Source organism: Falco biarmicus, chromosome 3 (assembly GCF_023638135.1).
Source record: "Falco biarmicus isolate bFalBia1 chromosome 3, bFalBia1.pri, whole genome shotgun sequence".
NCBI classification, from domain to species: domain Eukaryota; kingdom Metazoa; phylum Chordata; class Aves; order Falconiformes; family Falconidae; genus Falco; species Falco biarmicus.
The window spans coordinates 48,029,079-48,052,365 of NC_079290.1; the positions used below are offsets into that span (position 1 = coordinate 48,029,079).

Sequence of the window (23,287 nt, forward strand, 5' to 3'; positions counted from 1 at the left end):
ACTTTTCATAATTTTTTCTTTCTAGAATATTAGAAACAATACAATACATTAGAAAGTTCTACTTCCCAGAAAAAAATCTGTTTTACAAAAAAAACAAAAACCGAACAAAAAAACCCCAAACAACAAGTTAGATTGAATGAAAATTATATATTTTAAAAGCTCATGGGAAAAAAAGTAAATGAACAAAATCTCAGATGAATAAACCCAAACAACAAGTTAGTTTGAATGAAAATTATATATTTTAAAAGCTCATGGGAAAAAAAGTAAATGTACAAAATCTCAGATGAATAAACCCAAACAACAAGTTAGATTGAATGAAAATTATATATTTTAAAAGCTCATGGGAAAAAAAGTAAACGTACAAAATCTCAGATGAATAAACCCAAACAACAAGTTAGATTGAATGAAAATTATATATTTTAAAAGGTCATGGGAAAAAAAGTAAATTAACAAAATCTCAGATGAATTACTCATCCAGGAATCGGAGCAGTCCTTGCAGATATGGGCTAAACAATTTCAAGTCTCTTTCCCACTGTTCCATATTCCAACAAGTGCCCCAAACAAGAGGGTATTTGGTGCATGTGCTTTTGTCTGCCTAACTCTCACTGAGGCATTTACAATAAATCCACCTTGTGTTTCCATGAAACAGATCTGCTTTGACAAGGGGTAAGTTTTGTCAATGAGAACGGTGCACAAAGACATTTGTCCCACAGGGTCAGGGTGAGAACGCTGTGAATAAAATGTTCACTGCAAGACCAAGCCCATCTCCACTGAAGACAGGCCAGTGGGATATACACTTAGTTTATTCCTGCTCTTTGTCTTCTTTTGTTTGGCTTATGGGGCAATTTTTATGCACTGCAACTTTTACTGTGTAACCAGACAAGCAAAGCTTAAAAGACACAGCGTAAACACCCAGCTATAGGTGCAGAAAGGACTAAGCAGACTGATTTGATCTATGTAAAGGCAGATCTCTAGATGCTTGCCTTGTGGAAGCAAGGCACGCAGAACAGCTACAGTACAAAGAGCGATGAACAGATAGAAAATTAAAGCCTTCTGAAAAAGGCATAGAAGGGAAGAAGGACAAAGATACTTTTGATCCAAAATACAGCTTATATGATTTGAACATAATTTGTAAAATAACCGGGTACCAATTTTGTCATTAAGTGCCACAGGGACACTATTTAAGACAAGATATTTGGGCCTTTGTGGATATCTTGATCGATAAAATGAATTATGAATAAACATTTTCAAACTTTCTCACAACATCTTCTAAATTATTGTTCAATCTAAAGCATGAAGCACTTCTCACAGCTGAGAAATGGTTACGTGTTATTAAGAAATGTAATTTAATCTGTGCTGGTTGCAAGGACAGAAGAGTCAAGCTGAACAAATATGAAATCACAGGTAAAAAAGAAAACTAAAAACTAATGATGAGAACAAAACTATATATAGCCGAGGAGAAAGAATTGTGGTTTAAAATGTTAACACAAAAATCTGAAATTAACATAGATCATCAATAAGTACTAGAAAAATATGAATTTTCAAACAGAGAGGAAATTAACATTATAGAAAGAAAAATGACAGAATAAAAAGAAAACATAAATAAAGTGATTTATTGTTTAAATTGGAATGTGAAGTTTGGTTTCCTAAAATGTTCAACAGTATATGTAATTAATGTTTTAAAATAAATAGAAATGGCAACAATGTGTAAAGCTATTTGTTCTGAAACAGAAACAATCTTCACTAAAGACAAGACTCAAGCAGCATTTACCATTTGCTGCTTCTTGCATTTTCAACTGTTGATTTATTTGAAATTCTGAAAAAAAAAACCCAAAAAAAGCAGTTAATAAAGGATCTATCTTTTAACATTAAAGAAAAAGTTTGAAAGAAGAGGTGAAAAAGAAATTCTGTGATTTTAGCCAATACAAGAAAACTTTCCTTCTCATTCATTCCCTTATGATTTTCTCACTATCACCTATACCCATCATACAACGCAAACACAAAATATACTGTCTCAGAAATGTAACAAAGGAAGCTGCAGAATGGTTAACTCTGATACTTAAAGTGTAAATTCAGCCCAGATTTCTTCAGAGTAATTAGAAATCACTGATCTTACTTTCATAAAGCTACAATAAACCTTACCTTGAGGGTACAACTCAATTTCTGAATGAATTACACCTTGGGACACAAATGGAAGCCACCTAAGAATAAGAAAGAAAGCAGAAAAGCAGGTAGGAATCAGCTTACTCTCCACTGTATTACCATATAAATTTTCTTACTGAATACATATAACAGCAAAGGTCTCTACCTCTAATATTTTAGTATTTTGCCTGATAGATGTTTAAGTACAAATTATTTGAACCAACAAAGAATTTTATTTGTGCAGACATAAGAGCTGTGTAAGCGTAAAATATACCTGTGTCAGATTAGAGACTCATGTGGCACAACTGTACTTATTTTATAGCTAAACAGAAGACTATGGCACAGAACATTTTTTTTAGTACTGTGGATTGAGTGCTAAGTATAATTTGTATTTATCTATTGCACTATTTCTTAAAATCAAAGTTCAGTGTTAAAAACAAAGATGGAATCAAATACTGCTCTTCCTTACTCCTTCTACAAATTGAGGACAGAGAAGTCTGAGAAAGTACAAATTAAAGGCAAACATTGGTTATGTTTCTTAGTCATGTTACTCTAGGTTACAGATAATGTTAAAACCTTTTCATTCAGAACATGGATTACCAACTGTTTTAGCTTCCTCCTGCTTGGTAAAAAAAAAACCTGATTTTTAACAGGAAAAGAAATAATTCAGTAAGCTTCCAAATGGCTGGTTTTTATTTACTCAGTCCACTTCCACAGACTCTCCAGGAATGACCTAAACTATTCAGTCTCCTATGAGCCTGTTGGGAATCCAGCATAAGATGGGCAGGATGACTCCAGAGCAGCTTTTGAAGGTTCCTTACTTTTTGTCTTGAAAACATTAACAGGTCAATTCATATAAGAACTAGTCCCTAAGAAATAAATTTGTCTTACCAGACAACTACTTATTTATATCACTTCTGCTAAGACCTGACCACACAGGTATCTTCTGCAATCTTAAATGCTAAGAAGTATTAGTCTGTAACTAATACTGTATAATTGAAAGCCAGTAGGAGCTGTTGAATATTCAGAAACTAATATCAGATTTTTAAGCCAGACAAAATGCTGATGTTTCCTTGGCTAAACAAGAAAAAAATACAGCATTTTTTTCATAGCCTGGATCATAAAATATCCATGTAAAATAAAGCTGTGAAGCTGAAAAGTAATATATTAAAGAGATTTCTGAAGGGCAAAAACTTCCCCCGTCCTTGAATAAAGCACAGTGTTTCAGCTTTACATTTTGGCCAACAAGGAAGCTTCCCCTAACCCCCATCACTGACCTATTTTAACCATTTTTCAGTGGCAGTGTTGCCTTGTAGAAAAATTAGAAACAAACAAAAAACCCCCTCTCTCAGTTTCTTCTTGACAGTGCCACTGAATAATTTTGGTGATCAACATCTGGTGTTAATTATCACAGAATTAATACAGCAAAGTGCCCTGACATGCATCGTTCCTAAGCTGTGTTACCCTGACATGCATCATCCCTAAGCTGTTCTTACCCACTGGAGGACAGCTGTGACAGCTATGACAGAGTTGATTTGTCATGATTGAGGTAGGCAGCTGGCCTGATTTCTCTGTAGAACTTCCATTAGGAAATGTTCCCTGTTTTTTTTAGAAAGGTAGCAACCACAGCTAGCAACAATAGCTGGTCTGCATCCAAATCTACTCCAGAGAAATCCTGTGTTATACTACTATTTAAAAACATGTCACTCATTAAAGAAAGATCTCAGTTTTAGAGAGATTTATCAAGGTGAGAGAGCATCTTAATTCTTTTTTTTGAGGATGTGACACCAAGGGTTGCAAATAACAAATTTCTGAAAATCCAGAAAAAATAACTAGGCATTTATTCATAATTATTAATTAAATATTATTAATTCTAGTGCCTTGTCAGATGGTTACATTGTTTCTTTACACTTCATTTCACTCGAATGAAGCACATACCCATGAGAGAGACTGAAAAACTGAAAACTCCAAATGTGGGATTACCAGTGTTCTTCCAAACATGTGAAATGCAGTATTTATCAATTGACTTTCAAGATGCTCATTTAACAACTTAAATGGAAAAACCACAAAAGAATTCTGACTTTTGGATGTCATATTTGTCTCTCTAGGAATGCTGTTGTTCATAAAGAGAGTGAATGCTACTCCTGGATGGCAAATCTCTTTTCTTTCCCATTTAGAAATGCAATTAATTTAGAATTTTTTTGTGTGGTTTATTTTTCCTTGCTGAATAGGAAAGTCACGCTGATAGCACTGATCCTTCTATGACAAGGCTGCACAATCTAGTAACATAGCCACAATATAAGCATTTAATCTTTGCTGTGGTTCCTACAGCATATTAACTCAAGCAATCTGTTCTGGAACAACACATTTTGTGGATTTTACAAAACTGCAAAATAATCCAAATTTGTCTTTCCTTGGAAAATTCATATTTAGTATATTGGTTGGCATAATAATGGTAGTGAAACTTATTTAAGAATATCGTAAAAATTACCTTTCACAACGGAAAACATATTCCAAGTTGTTCTCAGTTTCTCTGACAATGACTTTATCACAGTACCAATACTGGGACTTGGCACTAGCCTCACAGCGCAACAGCACCTTCTGCAGCTTTCCAAGAGATACAGCTTCCACTTCAAAAGCATTGACCTAGAAGACAGAGACAGCACGCTGCATTTTGCCACCACTAAGTTGAAGTCTTTTAAAAGCCTCATTAAGTCTCACAGTGTACAAAGATTCCCATTGCTTTTATGACAGCTGGACTGTATTCAAAGTGTTTGGATCTGAACAGTTAAATGTATTTTTATTATGTATTAGAGCAAATGAGAAAACACTACTAAAATCAGGCTGCAGCAATAATGCCAAATAGATTGTGTTGTGAGCCATCATCCGAAACGCTGCACACAAACCCTCACTATTGTCTCAATACCATACCATTTACAATTATTCTCTCCTAGGTAAGAATGAGTTAAAGCTCTTATCTCCTTTGTTGGTATTTATGTAAAATGTAGTTAAAATGCTCTTTTTGGTCTCACCTACTCTATTTACATTTTATTCTGCTGGAAGAAACTGGAGTCTGAAATGCAACTTTCCCCTTGTTATTCATTTAAGCTTGTGCTTACAGTTGGCAAAGATTGTTTTCATAGGAGCATGAAGCTGATCAGGTGAAAGGCCAGGCTGCTAATTTTCCATCACAGTAAAAAGCATATAGATTTCTCTCTCTAAATGTAACAGTCCAGATCACTCTTCTCAGTAAAAGGAAAATGAAGGAAAGCACTACACTGGAAAATTTGTATCTGTAAAATTCTCAGTCCTTAGCAAACAGCAGAATTAAGACTGCCTATGCAACTTTACCTCTCCCTTCTGTATATGTAATATATGACCACAAGCTATTCTCTCTGAAGGGTCCCTGCCTCAAATCGTACACAGGCAGAACTACAGCTTTTCAATATTTCTTTTTATCTTCATTGTCTTTATGACTGTATGCATTATTTACTGCAACCACCCATAGACTTCAGTGAAACAGAACTGATTTCCCCAGTGACTTCACTTTTGCGCTTTTTCCATAGTACCCCAGATTTCCACAAACGCTGAAATCTTTTTTCTGAAAGGCCATCTGCATAATGTTCCATTTTACGTAGATAGTTAAAGCACAGAGATTATTGCCAAAAGTGTCAAAGATGCAGAGTAGTTTGGGGTTAACAGAGGGGTTAATTTGTTGGCATATTTAACATTTCAAAGAGCTTACTAGGTGCAGAACAAAATTCTCTTTGAACGAATCTCAGTTACGGCTAATGTTGCTCAGGAAAGTTAAACTGGTTTGTGCAGCAAAACAGAAGCATACAAAAAGTGGTCACCCAGGGAAACTTAAGTGATTTGTCCGATATCATGTAAAGTGTCTGTGGCAGGGATGAAAACAAATTGTTCAAGTCAGCGCTCAACAGCCTTTGTCATAAAAAGACATATCCCAGGCCCTGCTCTGCTGTTCCGTACAATCCACTGTCTCATTCACCCATTTCTGTTATGAAGTGCACTTTGAGCCACCCCTGCTTAGCCCCTGTATAAATAATATGCTGAATTTACTGTCAGTCGGGCTAGAATAATCCCTCCAGAAAAATCCACTCCAATTCTGAATTTCAGTTTGAGTAGAATTTTAAATCTCATACATTAATAATATAGTACGTATTTTAAAATAATATAGACACAGCTGAAGTTTCCAAGTGGGTTATTACTATGCTTAGCATTTTAGATACTGCTTTTTATTGTGTAATTGAGTGTTCCACTAACAGCTTGATACTGTTTGTTAGATGTACAAGAGTTAATCCTCAATAGCTCACAAAGGAAGAAACAGGCTTAATGGAAGGTCATAATAAGGCTAGTGGCAGAGCTAGGATTAAATTCAGTAGTTCCTAAAATTCAACCATACACTAATGCAGAAAATCAGGATGATGTATATTTTACTTATGGAGGAGCTAGGAGGTAACTGAAAGAAAGATTACTTTAAATCTGCTCCGTATTAATCACAATACTATATTATTATACAGTAAAAGAAATACATAACAAAGTCCTACTAAGAACAGAATTCATGGAACAATTTATGTGAACTTTTTTGGATCCAGCTGTAACTCATCATAGCTTGACAGAATATGTTTTAAATTCATAGGCAGCTCCTCTCACCATCCTAGGGTGATTCTTCAAATCATTTTTCCTCCCCTTTTCCTGCCTGTGTTTTAACTTTTCTAGTCATTCCTGATCAGCAGAAAATTATTTTCCTTAGTTCTTAGAACTTATTTTGCTAAACCTCTATGATTCTTTTTTATTAGGAACCTGTTCAGACCCATATAGGTTACTTCAATATGTTTATACATCTAAGCAAATTGGTTTTCAGACTTACCATTCCTCTCTCAAGTGTCACTCGCATACCAGTTTTATGCAGAAGTCTTAGACCGGAATCTCCTCTCTTTCCATAGATACACAGATAAACAGCAGAATCTGTATCAGCTTCCTCCAAGTCACCAGTGTACACATAAACATGGTATAAAACGACTTCCGAAAATGTCCAAAAGAAGAAAATACAAGTTAGGTATAATCACAATTCATTTTACTCACTACTATAGCTTAATGGGAACACCACCGACAAGTTTGATTTGCAATTAATTTTTGGAATACATTCTCCAGAAATCAGTGTAACTATCTGTTTTTAAGATTGCTGAGACCACATTTAGGAATGTACAGGAAATGGAATATAATTCAGATTATATTAAAACTGAAAACCAGGTAATGGATAAGTATGTAACTGTGCAACTGAAGTACATACATACTTGGATAGATAGGTTTTCCAGCTTCCACTACTGGAAGTTCACAGAGAAATTCTCTGTCATCACGATTCTTTGACAACCATGTGTTTGCTGGGAAATTCAGCATTTTCTTGTTCTTTAGATGTTGCATTGTCACCTAGAGAAGAAGCAATTCCAGCTATGAATCAGTTCACTCTTTCCAGTGCTTTGTTTCTCAACAGAAAAACATATTTTTGTATATCTTTTCTTCTATCTCAGAAAATAATAACATGATCAGAAAATATTACATACGTAACTGCGGTATGAAAACATTTTTTCTTTGGCCACTACTCTGCAGCCGGGCTTGTTACTAGAGAAGATCTTTACTCACACCTGTGGTATTGCAGGTGAAACTGCCACACTCTATTCTTTGAATATGCCCTGGACTTTACTCATTCTTGGAACAAACAAATCTATAATTGAAATTTGCTTTTTTTGCCATAAGAAATGTCACTAATTCTGATTTCTATCAGTGAACCACTTCTATGGAGTATTGTAAACTGAAAATTTTCTAACAGGTGAGGTTAGGAGAGACTAAGCTTTTGGAAGATGTGGAAAGATTGACACATTTCTTATATTAAAATGAAAACAGGATGAAACTCATCATCTACATCCTTCTGAACTTTGGCAAGAAAAGGTTATGTTGAAATATTAAATCAATTTCTATTATATTTGGCTCTTCTACAGCAGAACAAAAGCCAACCTGGGTACCAACACCCTCTATATATTCCTCTGAAAGTAGTTAGAATTCAAATTATTGAGTTACTTGCCACTGTACATTCTGATAGCTGTCTTATTTCCTATAACTAAAACAGTCTTTCCCCTCTTTCATGGGAGCATTTCTTGTTGGTCTTGAACTACAACAATGTTTACTTCGTACAGTTCTTTCCATAGGCCTTCACTAACAAAAGGAAATAAGTGCCAAAAAATTGGCTTTCAGCAGTTGTGTTTTGCATATAGCAAGCATAAGCCTTGCAAACAAAATTATGAAAACAAGCATTCACATTCAAATTCTAACACTTAGAAAATCAGGACAATATATGCCTTTATCTCACTTTTCCAATAAAGTATTATTTTAAGTAGAATAAACATTTCTTTTAACGCCAAAGCATGTATTTATTCTAACATGAAATACTGCTCAGGAGTGACTCTTAATCTGTAATGTTTATTGGCAGAGCTCCCCCTGCTGATTCGCAACAATCACAAATATTAACTGCTTTGTGGGAAAAACACAGCTTTCAACTGGATTTCTTTCTTTCTGTGAAAAGAAATATTTGAAATCCCAGGGTTACCCTATGAAATTTGGACCAAATTGTTAAAGAAATATTTTGTAACCACCAGGATGGAAAGTAGGATTCCTGCACATTCAGTTTTGGTACAGTCACAGTTAAGGCCTTTGGGTTAATGTAAAAATCTGTTACTACTGTGTAATTCTGCTTGTCTAAATCAGGCTTTTGAAGACAAATTCAAAGCCAAAGGATAAACACGTGTCTTTTACAGATTTAAAATAAGAAACAGAAGACAGATATTTATCTGCAATTCTGAAATAAATCTTACACAGGGGTCAGTGTTAGCAAGAATTTAGTATAAATTTAATCTGGTGAACTTCCCTAGATATCACAAGAAAAGATACAGTTAAAACAGAAGCAGAGAAGAAGAATTAATTCAACAAACTGAAAAAACCCAGCAGTTTCTTTTTCCCTGAAAATGGTTGCAATTGTGAGCTATGTTTGGGGCCAGTTAGGACTACTCTACTCCTAAGCAAACTTTGTTAATTCTTCACATGTAGTTGTCATGGAATAACTGTTACTTCACCATTTTCAATTTTTCAGAGCTTGAATTTATAGCTAGAATCTCCCTAACACACACTGCAGAGTACAGGTGAGCTTTCAGAAAGCAAAACTTGGTAGAATATATCAGTACGCTAAAACTGGTATCTGCAAACTACATCAATTCAGAATAATTGCAAAATAATCCTACATATTTCCAGCTCTTAGGAGATGGACTGTATCAGTGCTTTTGTCATCTCTAAAGCAACCTAAGAACACAAAGCAATAAGAACATATTGCAGTCAACATTTTCTAATTCATTAAACCATGGCTTCGTGAAAAGATAGGTTTTCAGTTCATACAAAAATTAATAAAACAGGAAAAAATCACCATAAAAAATCTCACCCTTTGTAAGTTCCACTCTGATTGTTCATTCAGTAATCCATCAAGTTCAATTCTTATCTTGTAGATATTCCCAATGCTTTTTATTTTAACCTGAATAAAGCCAGAACAATGCAACATAAAAATTATAGAAAAAAAATAATAACTTACACTTTAAACTTGTGTGGTGGAGGCTGCATGCTCATTAATCTTTGCAACTGGTTCTAGATTTCTCTGAACCTTGTAGCATCTGAGTGCACAGGAACAGGACACAATATTTGATTGGCAGACTTTGGATTATGGGATCCAGAAAAGAGACTGATTCTATTTTGTCTAAGCAGATTTCTGTCTGAACACCACTTTATAGCCAAGTGAAATTACAATGCTTGCCAGGGAAATGATTTGGCAGAAGAGAAAACTCTTCAAAGTCTGAAGAGTAAAAAGGGCTGGTGAGAGCCATTGATGAGAGCAATGAGAAATACAAAATTAAATCCACTGGTCGCAATTCTTTCATAATGCAGCACAGCAATATGACCATAAACCCTAGTATGTCAAAACCAAGGTTATAAAACTTTTGGAGATCTTAAAGAATAAGCTTTCAAAAGCTGGCAGGACATCTGCAAAACCCTGGAAATCAGTGATACTATCTTTGCTTTCTGAATATGATTTGCATTCATTAGCACTTTGCACTTTCAAGCATTATATGTGCTCCTACTTATGAAATCTACTCTATGCAACCCTATCCTATCCCACTTATGTGGGGTTTTATTTGAAGTTTAACCATTATTTAAAGTGAGCATAAATAACTTCACATCATTTGTAAGGTACTGATAGGAAAAGAAAAGTAATTGTGTTATAAAGTTATTTCTCAAATAATTCTATTAATAAAAGGCTGGCAATAGCTTGTTCCTCTCCATAATTTACATTCAAAAAAGCTATTTACATTGTACTAAAATTATTTTCTTTTCATTCTTTTGGAAACACGTACTAGTATATTACCCATTCATTCTTTACCTTCACTAACAAAAAGCCCTCTTCGCTTTCCAGAGGTCAGAATTACCTCAGTTCTCATACCAGCTTTTAGCTGACTCTTCGTGCTTTTGTATAATAAATCTTTATGTTGAAGTCACAGCATTACCAAGCTTTAGTCAAAGATTTCTGGAAGCAAATAACTTTTATCTTTGATTTCCCTAACATTGAAATGCACTCAGTAAATTATAATTGTTGTTTAAGAAAGAATCTATGGAATCCAAACCTGTGTTTGTATTGATATAGTTGCTACGTCAACCTGAATTTCATTAACAAAATAAGTGCTAACTCCAGGTTTGCAATGCTGATGTGACAATATGGTTCTTGTCTTTTCCATCAGCTTAAGAACATAGCTTTGTTCTGTGGATTCAGAGTCTGATGTCCTTGTTAGGCTTCATAATATTTCTGTCTATAAGTAGCCTTGTCAGAGGTGACCTGGAGACTTTGGGTTTAAAGCAACAGTAAAGTAAGGGCTTATATACAGCTTGACTGAAAAAACAGTGATTGTAATTTCCTGCTTTTCACAAACTAACCCATTTCTCAAGTAATATGAGATACTGTCTTCTCATTCACCAACCTGGTGCTCACTGAATATAGTCATGTTGTCTGTTTATTCTAATGAATCCCTCTTTAGCCTTTTGGTTAAAAAAAAATAAAAGTTACATGATCATTTCATGTATCAATACAAAACATAAACCTATTGGACATTGTCAGAATGCAAAGAGTGACTTCTGTCTAAAACAAGCAGAGATCTCACAGAAGAAACCCTCTGACAGCCTTGATTTTTCTCATGCACAGTCTTAGAAAGGATTAAGCAGGCAATGACTACTCACATGGGTAAGGTAAAAGAGGGAAGGCCACATATGAATGGTTTTCATCTCTCAAGATAGTTCCACTCAAATTTTTCATGGTTGGGCATACTACTGATAAAGTGAAAGGTTAAAGAAAATAGTTTCCAAAATGCCTGATTATTATAGGCTTTCAGAAGCTGTTTTCTTCCCAGAAATCCTGGCCAGAGCTAAGATTGATTACTTTAAAAAATAAAATTTGGCATCTTCTGCTCTAGAACATACCAGCGAACACTGATCAAGCTCAAAGATGCAAATGTTAAAAAGAAGATGTAATTCTTTTAAGTCTTACATTTCTATCCTCATTTCAAGACTTACCCTGCTAAACAAGTACAGGATAAGGTTTAAAAGGAAAAAAAAGAAGGGCTCTTACTCATAGGCTTTTTCTTCGTGGATTTATCTAGTGCAGGCTAGAGTAAAAAGCACTTTGGTGATATTTGCTGTTTCATGCCTGAAAGCAATAGTGTCAGTATGATGTAAAGAATCATAGTAGTAGCCCCAGGTGCTCAGAGAAATATTCTGCTCTCTCACAAGATCAATATCCACAGCACATAGCCATAATGGGCAATATCTATTTTAGGGAAGAGAAATTGGTCCATCTCTTAAGAATGTATGGACTAACATTGCAAACATGCCATTACCCAATATTGCTTACAAATTATTCACTAATTAGCAGAACAGGATTCCCAAGGATCATAATGTATAGCCTACACGCTTAGAAAATGAACACTACAGTTGGTTATCTTCCTGCCTATACCAATTCATAGAGAGTGTTATTATTAATATTATTGACAATAATAATCTTGGTTTGTGCTATGGCTAAGTATTAGAAGAGTTAATGAGCTCAGAAATAAAATTTGTGCATAACGTGAAAAATATAACTTCTGCTTCAGTTAGCTGAAGACAACGAGTCACATGCATCTCAACAGAAAGATTTCAGCGAACCAGAAATTTTATCCCCTTTGGTAACTTTCTTTTGGTCTACCTAGACAAAATTTCCGTATTACAATAGAAGTGGGGTTACTTTTAAATAATAGCAGAACTCGGTGTTGTCATGATGTGTTAACATGTAGATCTGATTGAGCTCTTAGTAATTCCATAGGTAAAGCTTCTGGCATTTCAGCTATTTATAATATGGCACCCATAAAGAAGGTTTTCTTCCTTAATAGAACAAATCCCACAATATACATTTTCTAGTATGCTTTGAAAAGTGTATGCATGAAGATTTAATTCCTAAAGATCCCTAAATGATAAACAAATCTTACATCAGACATGGTTTTTTTAGGAGTGGTTTCAAATCACTTACCTTACAGAAATCAATTTACTCCTGCAGTTGTCCCATTTGGGCTACTATATAAGGGAGAAGGGGTTAAAAGAAAGAGTATTTCCTCTGTTGCTGATTATATGCACCAAGCTGATTTAATGCAGAAATCATACAGATTAGGTAGAGATTTATGTTATGCAGTAAACATAGGAGAAAAACATTTTTTCTTTTCACATGACAAAATAATCTTTGGAAAGGTATACGTTAAAATAACGTTCTTAGCCTTCATTAGCTACCTGAAATTCATCTTCCTGCCTGGGAAGAAACAGCTGCTTTCTGTTGTCCTTGCCAAGAGTTATTGGTCCAGCTACTCCTCTGTCTCCATATATCCAGACAGCGACATCTGCTTCAGTTCCTGCACTTCCTGTCAGCATTGACACTTTCCATTCCTCATGTGAAGGAAGGGGACACTCACCAGCTTGGGGATTTCTCATTTCCTCTGTGAAATACAGAACATTACTGGGAGACAAAAATTGACATGAAACTGCCAGTCGCTGTTGTAACTTCAGCACATATGAAAATAACAGAGGGGATTGCATTTTTTCATGGCAAGCGAGATAGTCTGAAAAGATTGATTTATGTTTCTTGTCTAGACAAAAACGTACTGATTAGTTGAGCCACAAGAATCAACTGGAAAAGAAGTATCTCTCACGTGCGCCATCATCCTATTATTCTTTACTATGTATTCTGGTGTAGAGCAAGGATACTATGATGCAGAACTACAGCCATTAAATCCATGTTTCTGGTTGTTTAGACTTACATTTAGAAATTAGCAGAATAGTTTGTAAATACTGCCCTAATGCCTTGTGTTGGGACATGATGAGCAGAATCACATGTCTGAGAATAGAAAAAATTTTCATTTTAAATGAAAAAAATTATTCAGGAAATTAACCTTCTTCAAGTTTAATATTAATTAAATACTGTAAAATACTCAAAAAAGAGCACAATATATCCTTGCCCAACCATACTTATGCATACAGTGCCAGCATTTGGGCTAAGGCAGGTTCTGCATGAATGAGACAAGAGCAGCACAATACCACTTTATGACTAAACCTCACAGCTTTACTGGCTGACAAATACAATGCTGGAAAACGTGTATTTCACTTTAGAATAGCACACAGTGGTCTTCCATCTACCCTTAAGACAAAAATATATATGTACACAAAGATGTCAAATGGCAGTGCATATGGGATATGAAAAAAGAAATTCCCTTGGGATAAAGGAATTTAGTTTTGAGTATTCTAATCAAAGTGGAGTTTACAAACATCAGGTGTCTGGAATACTACTTTTCAATAATGGGACCGCTGACCATGAAGTCCTCTCCAAAAGAGGGAGTCCTTGACCCCAAGAATTTATAAACTGTTCTGGCACAAGAGGCATATATAAACCCTGAATTCAAAAAGATGAACCAGCACAGTCTATATACTGCATCTTGTAGGGGTTTACAAACTGCTTTTCATGAGGCCTTTTCATGTGACAGCAAAGAGACTTTTTAATATGTTAACCATAATGAATATAATCTGCATTGCAGATTAATTGTCTTTTGTAAACCCCAGCTCATTCTTCATCCATTAATTAACTTTCTATGAACCAAGCTTTTGGAGGCCAGAGGCTCCAAACACGTAATGGAATTCACTTACAATTTTGCAGAACTCATAAATAGCCACTGATATGAATCTGTTGAAGAATTCCCATTGCAATACTATGTATGTTCCTGCTGCATACACACCTTGCTATTAGAGCCTTTTGCTTTTTTATTTACTTGATTAAAATACTGTACTGGGTTTCTCGGGGATGGAGTTTTTCCCTTCACTTATTCAACTGCCTTTACCTCAAAGGAAAAAAAAAAAAAAAGAAAAAAAAAAAAGAAAAGAAACAAAACAAACAAACACAAAAATCCTCCCCCCCAACCTAAAAAAAAAAAAATCAAACCAAACAAAAAACAACTGATGCAAATGCAATCACTCACCACCAGCAGAATGATGCCCAGCTAGTCCCTGAGGAACAACTGCTTTGGAAAAACTCTTCTCTGGTTTTATTTCTGAGCATGGCAATATTTAGCATGGAGTATGTCTTTGGTCAGTTGGGATCAGCTGTCCCAGCTGCTTCCCATCCCACTCTCTTGCCATGCCCCACACACCCCCGGACCCCTACATACTTGCTGCGAGTGAAGAGTGAGACGGATTCAGTGCTGTGCAAGCACTGCTCAGCTACAGCTAAAACATTGGTGTGTTATCAATGCTGCTCTGGTCACCAGGCTAGAACATATACCAGAGAGATTGCTATGAAGAAAATTAAGTCCAGCCAAGCTCAGTACATACTAAAAAAAATTAATGCAATACCTGTGTCAAAAATCTGCAAAATTTATCTGACTGTGCTTTGTTATTACCATTAAAATAGAAGTTTGAAGGCAAAGTGAAAAACAGTTTTAAATCCTTGAGACCTGCTTCTTAATAAATTTTTCTGAGGAACAAATTCTGCATCCTGCTGAAACATCACTGAAGCAAATTGGGTAAGTGAAGAAGGATCATGTAATTATAGAATAGTTTAGGTTGAAAAAGACCTTTAAGATCATTGAATCTAACCATTAAGCTAGCACTGCCAAGTCCACCACTAAACTATGTCCCTAAGTGCCACATCTGCACATCTTTTAAATACCTCCAGGGATGGTGACTCAGCTGCTTCTCTGGGCAGCCTGTCCCAATGCTTGACAACCCTTTTGGTATTAACTTCCAAGTTGCCTTACTTAACTGCTTTTAACTACAGCAGCATATAAGACGGCCGATTCAATACTGAGACATGGTCCTGATCTTCCCTTTAAATTTCCTCAAATGTCACTTTCATAATAGTAAATAAACGCTTTTTTTCTTAAAAGTTGCACTCAAAAGGAATTACATAGTTACTTGGATTATCAGGTTGTCCTCTAGGTTAAATCAACATGGTTACTAAAGCACTGAACCTGAATTATGATGCGCTAGCATTGAACTCTTAACCGATGAGAAATAATTGCACAAAGAATTGTAAAGGAACTAGGAACCAGTACAAAGTTCTATAATAAATAAAAATTAACTTCTGGAATCAGAGGAAATTTCAGCCCTAGTAAAGAGTCTAAAATTTGGTTAATCAGTTTTTAATTCAGAACTGTGGTAGTATGACTTTTACAGCAGTGCTTCTAACAGTACTAGCACGATTTCGGGATGGTTAGAGTAATTTAGAAATAGGCCATAGTCATGTGTCATCATAGTGTCAGATAATCACTGATTTTATTGTATTCTTCATCATGACTGAAAACAAGTTATTCTGAAAGAAAAACAAAATCCATACAAGAAAAAGAAAATCCATACACCAAAAACAAAGCAAAAGGCAAATATCTTATGTTTACCTGAATGAAAACTTAACTACCCTTGTCTTTCAGTGACTGAAATAACAGATCTACATAGCAGAGTAGTTGCTTTGGTATAATACATATTTTTGAGAACTTGGCTATATAACTTTCTGTAACTGCAGTTACCTAGCTCCTTAGCTGCAACTCTGAAAGCTTGAGCTCCTTCCAGCTATCTAGAGCACATCTTTCATCACAGCAGAGAAATGAAAATTTTCAGAAAATGCGCAGGTATTCAAGAAGCATAAGGAATGCCAGGCTGCTCCGTATGCTTAGCAAAAGAATTCCGTACTTGGGCTATTGCTACCCAAAGCAGCTAGTGCAACCTCAAACTACTACCTATTGAAAAGAATTATAATGCACAAACAATTCACAGGCTTGGAGTGCTTTTTGCCTCATAATTTACTGGCTCTTCTTACAAATGGAAATCAGTGACATTGATTTGCTACAGGCTAAAAATATTCCAGTCTGAAAAGAGGATTTGATGGTTACCCTGCATTAGTCATGGGAGTTTACACACTTCATGACACCATGCTGTAAATCTATTGTGACAAAAATTCATTCTGATAGGCCTGCATGAGAATGATGAAGTCACAATCCTTCACACAGTTTCATAAAAATAACTTTATTTTTTTATTTACTTATCCTAAATCTAAAGAAAAAAGAATTATCTTGTCTCAGCACATCATACGAATGAATGACACTTTTGAAATGATCCATCAAAGAAATTAATCTCCAGAGCAGAAGCTTGGACAATAAAGTTGATGAATTTTTATTACACCTTCTTGTATCATCATTTCCAATATAAACAAAATGGAAATGAGATCAGATTTCATTTGTATCTTATTTTCTCTTGTAATTAAAAGATATTAAAAAACTAATTCCAGACATACAGGAAAGGAACATAGAGGGTGTAGAAACCATTTATCAGAAATACAATTTGTTAATACCAAACAACAAAGATGTTCTCAATGTCACAGACAGTGTTTGTGTCATGGAAGCTAATGACATCTCTCCCCTTGTTTTCACTAGTACACAGAGGGATGTTTTCACCACTGAAATTTAAATGTGATTTGAGAAACACAAGGAACAAGCAAAGAGGAAATCCCCAGTACCAAGTCATTTGGGAAATTCCACAAGATTCTTGCATGCTCGCTAGCTGATACATAATACAGCACAAGTCTGTATTTCCAGCAGGGCTGATGACTTTGGCTTGGTTTTGCAACTGGTAACAGAAGAGTAAAAGGGGTTAAAAAAACCCTACAGTTTTTGGCTTGAGGCTTTTAGTGTCTTTTGCTTCACCTCCTTCATCCCTAGACTTTGTGATCTTCTAGCTACATACATATAATTTCCCTTCTGTTTTGGGCAGCACATTTGATCAGTCTTGAGTCTATGATGTGGTGCCTTGCATGCATTTTAGCTGACTTGTCTCTGACACTCACTCTAACGACTCCATCCTGTGAGCTGTTAAGTAGAAGCTGAGACCTGCCACCATCCTTGTACAGTGAAAGGAGTTTCTTGAGAAACAAAGAACTCACGCTGCAACAGGAGAAGCCTCAACTCCCGTAGCAAGTTTTCAGTTTAATTAATCCTAAATCAATTATTATTTATGAAAACAACCAAAACACAGCTACTGGTTAGCAGACTGGTCAGCCTAAAGGTTAATCTGTTCTGAGTTTGAATGCTAAGTGTACTGCTGGATTGTATACTCAATATAGGTATCACCCTTTTTTGAATGTTAACTGGGAGTAAAAAAGCAAATGAGTATTTAATGTATATCAGTTTAAAAATTAAGGCTCACCTCTACATGTCAAAACGCAGTTACCTCTAAAGTATTCTAAATGAAAATATCTTACTAAAAATGAGCATTTTCTTTGAAGGGCAGAGTAACTTTGATATTTCTGTTCATTTTGTATAAGCAGAGTCCATATTTATGAATGTCAGAAATACTTATTACAAAGTGCTATAGACTCTGTGTAATCAATTTCACAGCAGATATTGCTTCTATAAAAAGATCCTTTGTATCCAACCCAAAAACCATCCAGCTTCCTTGAAAACAGGTTTGATGGCTTGTGCATCATTGCCATGGGTTTCAATTACAGCATATCTCACCAGCTGTGGGCAACCCACACTACTTTGGGAAGGCTTTGCGACACAATGATACAACATGAAGTCTGATAGATTAGAAATGGAAAGTGGGTGTTTTGAGCTAAGAATGGAAACAATGTTGCCAGAAACAATTAACAGTAGTTAATAATAATCCACACCTATGCTTTAAATTTAACCAGGATGCTTTAGTTCAACTGAATGTATTTAAAATCCTTCATGATACTTCACATTATGCCATTGAACAAGTATGCCATATTTGATGTTTTGCCCACATTGTCAAACTTTTCATGCGCACTTTGAAATAGCATTCTGAGGATCAAGCCCAAAACCAAATCAGCAACCCACCTGAATTTTTTGCTACATGAATGCCTTTGGGACTATCTCTAGCTGACTAAGCATGTCTTCCATAGTGGAAGTTCTAATATAATCTTGGTTTTAAGGCTTACTCAGGGTAACATATTTTTCCACGATGTGAATGTGCCCCAACGTGCTTTGCCGAGCTTAGTATTTTCCATTTATCCCATCTGTTTTTCATGGCAATGAAACACAATTCAGGCCATGTAGACAGGGTCCTTGGGTAGGTTTAAATAAAAGAGAGGCAGGAAGCATACATGACCATCCTTACTCCTTAAGACATGTATCATTCCCTGTTTCAGTTAGTTCCTTAGCCACCCCTTCTTTGGTTATTAGGATGCAGAGTATTCCTGTAAAGTTTTTGAGTGGGGGAAATCATTGCCTTACACCATTTATGCAACTTCTGTAGCTAAAAGAGAAAATGGTGGTTTATTCTAGCTAAACATATCCAGTAGACTATCATTCCAGAAGCACGACCACGACATTGTTTATCTATTCCTACCTGCCAAAACATAGGCATAAAGCTAGCATGCCAAAACGTTACTCTCCTCTGGCGAATCACAAAGCAGAAAACATAACTGTAAGAGAGATCATATATGAGAAATATTCTATTACTTTCAGTGAGCTTTGGATTGGGCTCTGTATCATATCAACCTCTTAATTTGACAGATGGCTAGTTAATTTAGGGGGAAAAAAAGTGAAGTTATTCAACATTTACATACTGATTGTTGCCTTCTCAATAAACCACATTTACAATGCCCTTTTACAAAAAGACTGGTAATGCGGTTTATGTTGCATGTATGCATGTATAGTCTAGAGAAGCTCTTCATTGTCCTTCCTGCAAACGTGCATGGAGGGCAGACATAACACAGTGCTGTATCACAACTAGTTTATAAACTGTTGCTTACTTGAGGGTGGGAAAGTTGAAGGGCTTTGAGATACTGGTTTCTGGGCTTTTGCTGGTTGGAGCTGAGATTCTCCAATGTCTTTCCTCTCTTGACTGGGTGCTGCAGATGTTCCCATAGGCTCTTCCCGGCCAACTGAAACAATGAAATGTAAATTCTGTCACTAGCTACAAATCATTTGCTTTTTCTTGCTTGGAAGCTTCCCATATGTTCAGTGACAAAAGCTAATAACAAGTCTCACAATTGATCCACACAGTGGACACCAAAATCTTTTTCTCTATGTATCACATATCCACGAGCAACAGACTTTTATTGTTATCAGCATGCCACAAAAAGTGGAAAAAAATCTGGCAGACCAACACAACTCCATCTACTGCTTTGAAAATATAGCGTAACAATTTAATGTTAATGCATGAATAAAATAACTTGTTGAAACGTAGTTTTCCCCAAAATAAGCCTCTCTACCCCCCCAATGGTTCCTTTCTTAAGAGTGGGAATGCTGAAATAAAAACTGCTAGGGATCATTTCTAATAATGTGAGGTGACAAACAGACAATCTTGTTTGCTTTCATAGAAAATATTAGCTCTTATCTTCCTTTCACTGAGTAACGAGGATTCAGGAAGGAACTGAAAGCTGTAACAAAACAATATTTATCTTTATTTTAATGGCTCAGTAAACCCTGCTTTTTTGAGAATTTTCATTGAAAATACTACTTTTCCAAAAAGTACCAAAGGAAAAGAGTTTCACCATTTCTACAAGGACACAGTAACCAGAATATTCTTGTCACCTTGTAGGAAGTAGGGACTGAATGGTAGGGATGCCATTACAGTGACTTTCATAATGCTTCTGTAGATCTCAGTCACAATGTACATAGAACAACTAATACTAAGACCAGTTGTGTGTTTTGGCACTTTCTCTTTGATGGTCAAAGCACCCAGGATGAGCTTGTTCTGCTTGTGTCTGGCAAAAATCTGACCAAATTCTCAACTTCAAACTGATGTCCAGTTTAGCATTTTTAAGAGATGTTTCATTTCTTGATCTTCATAACTGTGTCCAACAGATAAGAACACAAGTTACTGTAATTTCATTGTTTTCTGCAGTTATAATCCAAGTCAGCTGGCTATGTTTGGTAACCAATTGTTCACCACATTAAAAACCTCATTCTCCTGAAGAGACAAGCAGACAGTTTGCTGACCATGATCCAGAGTGTGCCGAGAGCCAAATTCTGACTCCTGGCTAGTTGACTAGAACAGGTCAGCTCCCTAATAAGGAAGCTTTTTAACTGCAATAGTTCTCAAATTGGACTATGGGACAGAAGCATCACATAATGAATATGCTAGTGGGGGGAAGCTACAATGTATTTCACACCACTAAAAAAGAAACTGAACACTGCCAAGGAGGTCCTCTCTAAAGTCAACTACTTTCCCTATAAAATCAGGAAAGACTGTGGTATAGCTGGCAGCAAGACAACATTGGATCATCGCTGTATGCAGTTGTATGTATGTTTGATCCAGGGCACCTGGCAGAGGGGCGCAAACAGGCCTTTGACAAGGCACTTAAGGCTTTTGCTGTGTCAGTGCAGAAGGAACGGCCGAGCTGAATCCTAGCCTGGTTTCCACTCCTTTGCTTGAGATGGCTGTAGAGGCTGGCCAGGCACGCAGTGTGATGGGGCCAGGGCCCTGTGGGGATGAGGCAGGTCCCCGCCTGTGCCTCCAGCCCTGCCAGTGCCTTGGGCTGGGTGAAGGTGCTGGTATAGTGTGTTAGTAAATGCTCAGGGACAGTTTGTCTCTTGTGGTGGGGCCAACTTAATAGAGCTTACTTAAACGGTAGATTTCTCCTAAAAGCATTACAAGCACCTTTGAGGCATGAATCCAGCCCCACCGCTTTGTGCTCTGTGTGGGAGCTTGTCTTGATTTGATCTCATAATGAGGAACTGGAATAGGACCTAAACTGTCTTTGGCACTAAGTATTTGTTAAGTGTTTGTCCATATTGAACATGGTTCTGAGCTCCTACTGGTGAGGACAGGACAGATGAGATGCAATAATGAGGATGTGGAGCTGATGGACAACGGCTTACACAGTGAAATCCAAACAGGTGCGGAAATTTACTGTTGATTTGAGCAACAGAACAGGGAAATCACTAATATTGATAACTTGCATATTGTAGCCAGAGTAAGGAGACATTGGAACAGGTCTCCCAGGGAAGTGGTTGAGTCACTATCCCTGAAACTATTTAAAAGATGTGTAGATGTGGCACTGAGGGACATGGTTCAGTGGTGGACTTTGCAGCGCTACGTTAACGGATGGACTTGATGATATTAACGTTCTTTTCCAACCTAAATGGTTCTCTGAGTCTGTGATTCATTTCCCAGGCTTCCATAATCTGTGGCCAGAATAGGGAATCAACTCAGTAAGTCAACTTCATCCCTATCTTGTCATCTGTTTTAATACTTATTTTCAGAAGTGTATTAGTAAAAAAGTAGATTTCTTCTGCATCATTTGAAATTAGATAAGTACACAGGAGAAATTGTGTATACAATAAACTTTTCACCTTTAAAATCACTGAAACAAGGGAAATGGTGTAAATTTAGCTTTTACACTTTTGCTTTGAATTTGAACACTAATCACTAAAGCAAACTGTAGAATATTAAGAAATCACATACATTTGATGACCTGTGGGTAGAAAAAAATGTTTCTTTCTCCAGTGTTAATGACTGGTTTAGTCTGGCCATCTGGCAGCAGACCGACATATATCCCTCTGTTTCGCACTGATTCTAGGCTTACAGATCCAGTTTCCAAATTCTTCTCAATCTTAAAGTGACAGTATTCATCACCTGTGCCCTAAGAAGTTGAAAACAGAAACATAAATTCAACAATTAAATTTATGTAGCTTTGCAAGTTGGATGTTTTTTAAGACTGAAATATTGCTGCTACCTTCTAATAAAATTTCAGATTAACTTTAGGTTCTTCACAACATGTTACATTATTGCACACATACACAGACGTTATCCCTGTTTCTTTCTTTGTGATCAGAAAGACTGATCACCTAATTTGAGTAAGTGAAAGGCCACATATGAAAGCATTCTGACTTATTTTAGGCTTTAGCAAAAGTTGAGGATATATTCAAAGGAATTTCTCTCAAACAAATTTCAGAGGGTTATGGAATGTGAAAATATCCATTTCAGAGAACAGAGGATATTTATACACAAATTTGTACACAGTGCAGATTTGCTAATGCTACACAATATAACATGTATTAGATATTTTGTTCTTTTCATGAACTGTAACTCCTAGCATTTTTGCTCTATTTCGTAGCACTTAAAAGATTAATTTCAAAGCCTTTACCCAATGAGAACCTCAACATACTTCTACAAGGACCATGCCCTTTCACAGCAATAAGTTAGCATGTTTGTCGATTTCAAAGCACACAGAACCATGAATGCAAGTGTAGCGGTCATAGTAACATGGGCTGAGACATCAGAGCTCCCCTAGTTTTCAGAATATCACAACTTTCTTCTGGCTAATAACAAGAAACAGACTATAAAAAGCCCAGTTTAACATGTCAGAGAGAAGAGCACTGACTTTCACATATTACACTTTTAATCTCAAAATACACTAAATGCTAGTGAGAAACACAAACTGTACATGAAACACTCCCTTTTATCCAGACCTCCTGGTCCATTGGTGAGGGCACATCTGAAAAATTAAGAT

The 23,287-nt window shown here is 36.1% G+C and overlaps 1 protein-coding gene across 1 annotated transcript in view; it reads right to left on the reverse strand.

Moving 5' to 3' along the window:
- The window catches only part of LOC130146937 (lipoxygenase homology domain-containing protein 1-like), a 143,613-nt gene that overhangs the window by 119,147 nt on the left and 1,179 nt on the right, over nt 1-23,287 (reverse strand). The window contains exons 2-9 of the mRNA XM_056333582.1: nt 22,240-22,417; nt 19,580-19,711; nt 13,063-13,265; nt 9,650-9,739; nt 7,461-7,593; nt 7,034-7,185; nt 4,634-4,788; nt 2,143-2,201 (exon numbers count right to left, since the gene is read on the reverse strand). Of these exons, the coding sequence (XP_056189557.1) occupies nt 2,143-2,201; nt 4,634-4,788; nt 7,034-7,185; nt 7,461-7,593; nt 9,650-9,739; nt 13,063-13,265; nt 19,580-19,711; nt 22,240-22,417 (1,102 nt within the window). The remainder of the gene's footprint in view (nt 1-2,142; nt 2,202-4,633; nt 4,789-7,033; nt 7,186-7,460; nt 7,594-9,649; nt 9,740-13,062; nt 13,266-19,579; nt 19,712-22,239; nt 22,418-23,287) is intronic.